This window comes from Mercenaria mercenaria, chromosome 4 (assembly GCF_021730395.1).
Source record: "Mercenaria mercenaria strain notata chromosome 4, MADL_Memer_1, whole genome shotgun sequence".
NCBI classification, from domain to species: domain Eukaryota; kingdom Metazoa; phylum Mollusca; class Bivalvia; order Venerida; family Veneridae; genus Mercenaria; species Mercenaria mercenaria.
Window position 1 is genome coordinate 13,770,724 of NC_069364.1, and position 10,697 is coordinate 13,781,420.

The 10,697-nt window shown below is 36.3% G+C and overlaps 1 protein-coding gene across 1 annotated transcript in view; it reads right to left on the bottom strand.

Annotated features, from left to right (window-relative positions):
• Positions 1 to 10,697, bottom strand: part of LOC123551044 (activating signal cointegrator 1 complex subunit 3-like) — a 256,055-nt gene that overhangs the window by 203,380 nt on the left and 41,978 nt on the right. Inside the window, exon 20 of the mRNA XM_053540056.1 lies at positions 10,227 to 10,403. Within this exon, the coding sequence (XP_053396031.1) occupies positions 10,227 to 10,403 (177 nt within the window). The remainder of the gene's footprint in view (positions 1 to 10,226; positions 10,404 to 10,697) is intronic.

The window sequence follows — 10,697 nt, forward strand, 5'->3', positions numbered from 1 at the left end:
CAGCAGGCTAAAGGTAAATATTGTTGGGCATTTTTAATATTATCAGTATATCATACCAGATTAATATAGCATATTTTACATGAAAACATGTTCAAAGGCACTTTACACAGCACTAAATTCATCCTCATTCAGAAGGACAGGAGGAGAGAAAGCCCCAAGAACAGAGGGAAGGAGAAATCCATAACATACTGGCCAGTATACCTTATTATTTTTTTAAAACTATGATAAAGATATATTACTGTTTTGTTCATTTATAAATCAGGTGACCTAGTTTTTGACCGCACGTAACCTAGTTTCGAACTTGACCTAGATATCATCAAGGTGAACATTCTGACCAATTTTCTCATAAAGACCCCATGAAAAATGTGACCTTTAGAGTGGTCACAAGCAAAAGTTTACGCACGGACGCAAGCATGGATGAAAGACGGACGCTGCGCGATCACAAAAGCTCACTTTGTCCTAAAAATCAATGTCAAGTTTCAATTTAGAACACAAAAATATGCATGCGGTCCAAATTTGAAGCCTGTAGCTTCAATGTGAATGTAGGTCACTAGGTCAATCTCAAAATCAAAGTTCATTTCGGTACACAAAACTATGCATGTGGTTCAAATCTGAAGGCTGTAGCTTGAGAAATGTGAAAGTAGGTCACTAGGTCAAAATCAAGGTCAAATTTTATTTCGGAACACAAAACTATGCAAGTGGTCCAAATTTGAAGCCTGTACCTTCAAAAATGTGAAAGTAGGTCACTAGGTCAATCTCAAGGTCAAAATTCATTTCAGTACACAAAACTATGCTTGTGGTTCAAATTTTAAGGCTCTAGCTTGAGAAATGTGAAAATAGGTCACTAGGTCAAAATCAAGGTCAAATTTTATTTTGGAACAAAAAACTATGCATGTGGTCCAAATCTGAAGCATGTACCTTCAAAAATGTGAAAGTAGGTCACTAGGTCAATAACAAGGTCAAGTTTTTTTCGGTACACAAACCTATGCATGTGGTCCAAATTTGAAGGTTGTAGCTACAGAAATGTGAAAGTAGGAAAAATAGTAGGTACGCAAGTTCATATCATGATAAAGACTTATGCAAGGTTTCATCAAATTTATATCAAACACTTTTTGAGCTAGGTGTGTCACAAGGTGAACATGTACATTTTTGACTATTTCAGGGGCCATAACTCTAAAAATAGGAAGTGGAGCCAGACGAAAAATAGAAGGTGCGCAAGTTCATATCATGATAAAGACTCATGCAAGGTTTCATCAATTTATACCAAATACTTTTTGAGCTAGGTGTGTCACAAGGTGAAAATGTGCATTTTTGACTATTTCAGGGACCATAACTCTAAAATTAGGGGGCGGAGCCTGACGAAAAATAGAAGGTGCGCAACTTCATATCACGATAAAGACTCATGCAAGGTTTCATAAACTTATATCAAATACTTTTTGGGCTAGGCGCGTCACGAACTTCAGACGGATGCACAGACAAGAGCAAATCTATATGCCCCCACCACTCATGGAGCCCCACAAAAAGATATTTGAATATGAAAATCGTAAGCACTTCAAAACTTTTTGATTTTTTAAAATCCATGAATGAGCGAAAAAGTTATTAAGAATTAAAAATTCTGATCCCATACACAAACTATGTAAAAATATTTGTTTTGCCCACCACCAGATAAACAGGACGTTGATGCGTGACATCAGGGTGATCTCTCCTATAGGATCAAATTCTGTAAATTTAATGTAAGTTTACTGTAAGCTCTATCCTATAAAAATCCATACTGTAGCCCAACCACAATTTAAGGGGAAATAATGAGCAGTTTTTCTCATCTTTTTACTTGAATGAATTACCCCTCTTATTTTAACCAAAACCAAAAGAGGAAGTAAATTTTCATCAATTTTCCAAATTATCTAAAAGAGAAAGTAGACTTAAATAATTTTTGTCACTTGTGTCTTAAAACTAAGAAATAGGCAATTAATATAACCAACCTTCATGAGAAAATAAGTTTAAGGTGAGTGGATCAGACACATTTTATTTTAAATAATTATTTCTTTAAGGCTTGACATACTTAAATGGAAAATACTTTTATGTCAGAAAAACATTCTGCACTGAACTGTATGATAAAATAAACTACCTGGCTCTGCTGTGAATTTTATCAATTTTAATGTTCATGTTTAATAAAATTCATTGTGAAAAGACACAAATGTGTGATTATTTACTATATAATAGATCATGTGTTTCTTCCTGCTTCTTTGTCTTTATCTAAAATCAGTTCAATCAATGTTGTCTATCTTGCTATGACATCAACATCAGACTGTTAATTACCGGTACACAAGTCTAATAACAAAAATACAAATGGTGTTGTTTTACTCCAAAGGTGTCAAATGTGACAAAATATTTAAAGATAAGTTTTATATATGCAACGTCTCGTCAGCAACATGATTCATTGTAAAGAAAACTAGGCTGAAATAATAAGACGATACAAGATGCAGCTGCTTAAATTTGTTTCTGTCTTACATTTCCAGAATGTCTCAAGATCCTGATTATTACCGGACTGTATCACTGAAACTGTCAGAGGTACTCACTGATATTGGTGTCAGTGAGAGAATGATTCTGAAGAGGAGGAGGATGGTCTTATTGAGCGAAATTATGCTGACTAGTACATACAGTTTGCTGGGTGTGAACATTTCCAGCTATCATTTTGGTAGCAAGTCTGAAGGGTCAACAACATTGGGACTCCATTCAGATCATGATACACTCATCTGCCACAGTAAGCATACTGTTATACAGGACTGGAGTGACTGGAAACCTGGCAAGGGAAATCTACTTATGATCCAGGATGAGACCACATCACCAGGTTACTGTCTGCTACAACTACTCAGGGTTGATGAGCCTCTTCCTATTCCTACTGTTGTACTTGGTCATGAACCAGACAGACGTGTTAGAGCCAGCAGAGGTAAAGTGCTGCTGAAGAACACAGTTTTTAGAGAATATGCTACAGCAGGAAGTGTAATTAATGGGCCTGCTTCATCAATGCAAGGAAGGCCAGGACTTGCTGATGATGATTTTGTTCCAGCATTCCACTGTAAATCATGGCCTGCAGAAGCCCGACAATGGTTATTACAACAAGGTATAGGAAAATGGCCTACAGAAGACATGAAGAAATATTGTGAGACTACAGGATGTTTTGTTGTACCAGTGAGCAGTAAAAATGGCCAGCATGAAGAACTTGAATGGAGAATATCTACTTCTCATGCTGAAAGATGTCTGATGTTCAATCTAAACATCACACAATTAAGATGTTACATCCTGATGAAGATGATTCTTAAAACATTCATAAATCCTCAGTGTAATGGTGTACTTTCAAGTTTCATGTGCAAAACTGTTCTATTTTATTGTATACAGAATACACGTTCAAATAACTGGAAGAAATCCAATTTACTTGCATGTTTGATGTGCTGTCTGACAGTACTGCAGAACTATGTTAGGAAAGAAAACTGTCCACATTTTATAATACCTGAAAACAACCTGATGTCTAGAAGAATTTCTCCTCAAAACAAACATGAAATTCTTGAAATTCTTGAAAATATCATACAAGGTGTAGGTCGTGCACTGCTGGAGGTTCCCATTGATGACCTTGGTATGAGACTGCAGGTGAAAATGAACATGGGTCAAGCTTTACAGTATTACCTAACGCCAGCCAAAATGAATGCCAATATTTCAGCAGAGCTGCTACTTAATACTGCTGGTTCAGCAAGTAACAGACACAGGTTCGTTTTAGGACAAATAATGCAAGATGGAAATGCAACAGAGCATGAGAGATTATCAGACTTTATGTTAACACTAACTAGAATGTATAGAAAAATTGGTTTCAGTAGTTTGGAAATATTTGCACTGAAGAGTTTTGCACCTCTATTTTCTTCTTCAAATGCATCTGTGAAAGCATCTCATGACATTTACACTACTCACAGTATATCTGCAGAAGCACTGGCCTGGTTTTCAGTTGGTTTGAATTCAGATGTGGCATCTGGTAGATTGAAACTTGCTTCAGCATTATACTGTGTAGGAGATATGGAAAGAGCAGAGTTTGTTCTGAGGAATACTGAAGAAAAGTATGATCTGAATACTGTTGAACCTGTATGTGGATGTTATGATTATCACAGGTACTTAAGGCAAGGATTCATGCATAAATGTAACACTGGAAATGAAGAAGTCTTACAACACATCACAGCATTTTGTGTTAGATTTCTGCAGAGTGAAATTTGCTGTGTTCCTATAGAGCTACAGTATGAAATGTTTAGATCTACACAAGAAGACATGCTTGAAAGGGATGAAATTCAGGACAACTGGATGGATTGGGCAGTGGTAGATTCCCTCCCTTACCTTTACTTCCTACAGTACAAGACATACGGGGCTCTTCAGAGAGTGGCAGACCAACAGTGTGCACTTGCAAACCTTATCAAAACCATTGAAACAGAATCAAATCTAGGTCACAGGGAAACAGCACTGAACTTACTAGGTCAGTGTATGGAACAGGAAAACCGACATATTGATGCTTTGCGCTGCTACATAATATCTCTGAATATCCGAGCAAGAAACAATGCTGCAAAGTTTCTTTTATGTAGACTTCTTAATGTATTTTGTACTGTGCAGGAACCTGCACTGAACTGAACAGGGTACTGCAGCGAACATGCATATCTACACAAAGATGTCATTCTATGCTTTCTATGCATTCAGATGTCTGCTAATTTTTGACATTTTTAAAGTCAAATGGGAATTATTTTATTGAGAAAGAAGTAAGGTATTGAACCTGGTATGTAGCAAGTTTTAAAATAATATCTGTATTTTTTGGGACAGGACAGAACATGGACAAAATGAAGCCTTAATAATTATAATGAATACATTATATTAATAATATCATTCATGAGGAAAAGTTATTTGAATTTATTTATTTTTGTCTTTAGCTCTGGCAGACCCTATCAGGGGTCAATCCTTTAGAATAAATTTTAGAAAGACCTATCCAAGGATGCTGCAGACCAAGTTTGGTGGATATCAATCAATCAATCCTTTATTGTACGTAAGGCCTCCAGCCTATCCACAAATATGCATACAATATAAACATCATAATATACAGTGACAGTTACAAGCCAGCGTGTTACAATATTCCATATCAAAAAATATTTGTTTCCCTGTACAATAGACTATTTGAATATAGACAGGTAATCTTCTCTCTTCTGAAAGGCATGATATAAATACATTGAAAGATTTCGTATTGTTTCGACATTTCCATTAGACATACGCAAATTAAACTTTTCTTGATTTGCATATGTACTGTAAAATTCTGAGATACATATTGCTCTGATATTATACAGAGGACAAAATAATGTAAAATGAAGCTCATCCTCAAGTAAACTTTTATCAAAGGAACAATGCTGATATTCTCTATCAATACCATATTGCCTACATTTTTCAACCATGAGATTGTGGTTAGAGCTTTGAAACATAGCCAGTTGCTTTCTATATTAGTAAGTAAGTAAGTAAGTAAAGACTTTATTTCCTGTGGATTAAACATTTGGCATATTTACCAATTTACAATAATAAAAATTATTTTGCCTAAAAATAATTACATTTATTTTCTCACGAAATTAATAGCTATCTTGTTGCTAGGTGTGTAAACTAGAAACTATCGTTGTTGTCAAGTAATCTTGTTTTGTGATTTATTGGTTACCTGTCTAAACACAATAGAGTAATGATGAACGCCTTAGCGTCTGGGAACCACTCAAGCGTTATATTAACTTCAGATCACGTGCAATATTCACAGTTGAATTTAAGGTGTACTGGCTAGCGTTTCAGATCGATGTTAAATTGCCCACCCGCCACACCCCAATGCAAAAAATTTCTGTTTTTATGCTAAAATTAATTACATTATTGCATTTTAAATTCTGCTATGGCAATCTGACTGTTCTGTGAAGTACTTATGTTACAGATGATATGCTGCCATTTGGATGCTAACATCGGAAGTGAACAGAATGCAGGCACCTTACATAGATACGGAACTGAACAGATTCCTGGGCTACAAATCAATCGTGAAACAGACAAATCCATTTGGTATTAACATTTTTCCAGATGGTTGATGATGAGAAACCTAGATGATAATTTACCAAGTTATGGATTGAGGACTAATAGACATTTTAAGTTATACAGATAGTGATCCAGTTAATCATCTTTATCTTTATACTTATGTCACTCCTAATATATTAAGGGCCGGGAAAAATTCTGTCGACCGCGGGGGCGATCGGGCGTGCTTTCGAACGTTGTCATAGTATGGATGTTACTGTGTAAAAGGTATTGCTCTAGTGCTTTGGCAATATCTGACTAGCCTTGCTTAAATGTGTCATAGCCTTGCTTATGTCATAGCCTTGCTCATTATAGTATAGTTGCCTTGCTTAGAATTACAGTACGTTGCCTTGCTCCGTTGGTCCGCTAAATATTCCTTCATTACTTCGGCAGCCAACCGTCGAGTTATGGGGAATGTTTAATTTACTGTGGTGTACTGTAGCCTTGCTCATTATAGTATTTGCCTTGTTTAGAATTACAGTACGTTGCCTTGCTCCGTTGGTCCGCTAAATATTGTGGTGTACTGTAGCCTTGCTCGCTTTGCTTAGAATCACAGTACGTTGCCTTGCTCCGTTGGTCCGCTAAATATTCCTCATTACTTTGACAGCCAACCGTCGAGTTATGGGGGGTGTTTAATTTACTTTGGTGTACTGTGGTATCCATTGCGTTCGTGTGGTGCTGGTTGTTGCTTCCACAGCCAACCGTGGAGTAATGATGTGGTGCTTTACGGGCGCGTCTGGTTTCCTCCCGGTCGACAGGGTTACTACAAACAATGGAGTGGCCAAACTTTGCCAAACTATTTATAATAACTTTTATATATAAATGTGAATTACATATTAGACTTGTTGCTTGCAGTATCATATGCACCTATAATCAGTATAGCCTGTGTGAGTGTCATCATATCTAAAATGTACAAATAAACATGTAGTAAACTGTGAATATTGCAGTTGTTTCTTGTGTATAATTTCGGGTAGTAAAATAATTATGGTCCTATTACTATTACTCATTTTTTTTTTTCATTTTCCTTCTCGGGGTCTGTCATTTGGAATGATATCCCTAATCATATAAGATCAGCTTGGAAAAAATTCAAAAAAGAGTATCTCAAATGGCATTTTAGTAATGAATAAAACTATATATCCTAGAAAAACTCTATGTACATAATTCTTAGCTCTCTACAGCAGATGAAATATTATATCTTCATCTGTTCAGACATTTAAGTTTGTATACTTTGTTTTTATTCATATTTATATGTACGTGATGGTACGCACGATGTTCATATGCTTTTGTCTTTTTAGATGACACACGACCTAAATTCAGATGTATTGAGCGCTATACCTAATGCAATTTAATGACCAAAACATCAAAATAAAGAGAAATAAAATCTGTCTACATTCAAGTACATTTAAGTCAGAAATTCACTGCACATTATTAGGAAACAACAAGAAGTGTTATATATTGAGTGAAAACAATTTCAAACAGGCGCTTACTTATATTTGTTAATATCGCCTTTGTTAACGAAGGAAAAAGTCAAATAACGTTATCCTGATGGCGTCAGTGCAGAGCTGAAAACATCTGACGCCCTATGCACAAAACAAATCCGAAACAAGATAACTTCAAGACTAGACATGTAGACGATTGGATATTTTGCGAAATGTTTAGAACGGTAAGCGGGTTAATTTGAAAATTATATAAAAATTATATATCTTATTTTAGATTTGTTTTCATATTTTCATTGTTGCAGGCTAAATGTTCTTGCAAATAATGTTAAATGCTACAAACGTTGTTAGAAGTTGGAATAAATTTCAAAAGTCTGTGTCTAGTAATAATGTCACAAAGTGGAAAATTAACATAGTCTTGCAAATTTTGACGTTGTATATGTACTATTTCAGACCTGAATATTTATTTTATCGTGATAGATAGTTCACAAAATGTAAATATCTATACAATGTTATTTTTAAGATAATTTCGAAAATGTATTCGGTAATTAATTAAATATTCAGATATATGATTACTTTATCGTTATAATTGTATGTCCAGTGAAAACTAGTGTACTTGCTTAGAGCCAAATTTTGGGTCCCGTGCAATTGGAAACAAGAGTGCCAGAATGTCACAATATACGCCCGTCACAGCAAATTTCTTTATACTAGCACCTGTGTTTACAATGTTTTTTTTTTTTTTTTTTTTTTTTTGAAATTTTTGTAATTCTTTTATTTTTCTAAGTCCACAAAAAAAATCCTTACCAGGTAGAGATACCTTAAAATACACCCAAAATTTGAAAGTAACATCAATGTTGTACCACAGAAAAGTGGTCTTGGTTTTTCCCTACAGTAAATTATAACAAGAGGACCATGATGGTCCTGAATCGCTCACCTGTTCCCACATAACCCAGTTTTGAGTATGACATCGTTTTTTTCTATTATTTGACATAGTGACCTAGTTTTTGAGCCCATGTGACCTAGTTTTGAACCTGACCTAGATATCATCAAGATAAAAATTCTGACCAATTTTCAAGTAGGTCACTAGGTCAATCTCAAGATCAAAGTTCATTTCAGTACACAAAACTATGTTTGTGGTTCAAATATGAAGGCTGTAGCTTGAGAAATGTAAAAGTAGGTCACTAGGTCAAAATCAAGGTCAAATTTTATTTTGGAACAAAAAACTATGCATGTGGTCCAAATTTGAAGCCTGTACATTCAAAAATGTGAAAGTAGGTCACTAGGTCAATAACAAGGTCAAAGTTTTTTTTTCGGTACACAAACCTATGTATGTGGTCCAAATTTGAAGGCTGTAGCTACAGAAATGTGAAAGTAGGTCACTATGTCAAGATCAAGGTCAACTCATGTCAAGGTTCATCTTGCCACTCAAAACTACACATGTGGTCCAAATTTGAATGATGTAAGTTATGGACATGAAGGTTCTAAGTTTTTCCCTATATAAGTCTATATGAACCATAGGACCTCTGGGGCGGGGCCATATTTGACCCTAGAGGGATAGTTTGAACAAACTTGGTAGAGAACCACTAAATGATGCTAGATTACAAAATATCAAAGCCATAGTCTTTGTGGTTTGGACAAGAAGATTTTCAAAGTTTTTCCCTATATAAGTCTATGTAAACCATGTGACCCCAGGGCGGAGCCATATTTGACCCTAGGGGAATAATTTCAACAATCTTAGTAGAGGACCACTAGATGATGTCATATACAAAATATCAAAGCCCTAGGCCCTGTGGTTTTGGACAAGAGGTTTTTCAAAGTTTTTTCCTATATAAGTCTATATAAACCATGTGACCCCCGGGGTGGGGCCATATTTGACCCCAGGGAAATAATCTGAACAATCTTGGTAGAGGACCACTAGATTTTGCTACATACCAAATATCAAAGCCCTAGGCCCTATGGTTTTGAACAAGAAGATCAGAAACCGTTTTAACTGTTCCTGGCCAATGTGACCTTGACCTTTGACCTAATGACCTCAAAATCAATAGGGGTCATCTGCTGGTCATGGCCAACCTAACTATCAAATTTCCTGACACTAGGCCCAAGTGTTCTAGAGTTATTGCCTGGAAACCATTTTACTGTTCCTGGTCAATGTGACCTTGACCTTTGACATACTTACCTCAAAATCAATAGGGGTCATCTGCTGGTCATGACCAACCTCCCTATCAACTTTCGTGACCCTAGGCCCAAGCGTTCTTGAGTTATCATCCGGAAACGTTTTACTGTTCAGGGTCACTGTGACCTTGACCTTTAACATACCAACCTCAAAATCAATAGGGGTCATCTGCTGGTCATTACCAACCTCCCTATCAACTTTCATGATCCTAGGCCCAAGGATTCTTGAGTTATCATCCGGAAATCGTTTTACTATTCAGGGTCACTGTGACCTTGACCTTTGACATACAGACCTCAAAATCAATAGGGGTCATCTGCTGGTGATGATCAACCTCCCTATCAACTTTCATGATCCTAGGCCCAAGCGTTATCGAGTTATCATCCGGAAACGGATTGGTCTACATTCCGACCGACCGACCGACAGACCGACCGACCTACCGACCGACATTTGCAAAACAATATACCCCTCCTTCTTCGAAGGGGGGCATAACAAGGAAATTCTGAACAAACCTGGGCAACGTATGACTGGTCGGACACCAGGGAGAAACTGTCCAAATACTGTCTGGATACAAAACTCTGCAGGAGGATGTTCACTTTCCCATAAGAGTTCTCCACACCACCCGGTACCTGCATCTCACATGTCTCATGTAATAACTTCTCTAGTTCCTCCATCTCCTCATCTCGTACCTTCAACATCAAGTATATATGAAATGTTAGACAACATAGTATGTATCTATATGAATCACTTACACAACATTTCCGGGCGGACAGAAAATTAGACAATTTCTTTCCAAGTTAAAATGGCATTTCAATGCTTCATGTAGGTCTGTTTCTGTTTTCATTTAATTGTGAATCTAAATCTGACACTTAGGTGAAGTTCAGTTTCAGGTCAGATATGTTTCATAATGGCATAAGGATGATCTAGCCCCGTGTTCACAAAACATTTTTCTATCTCAGCTGAGTTTGAGTTTGATATTTTAA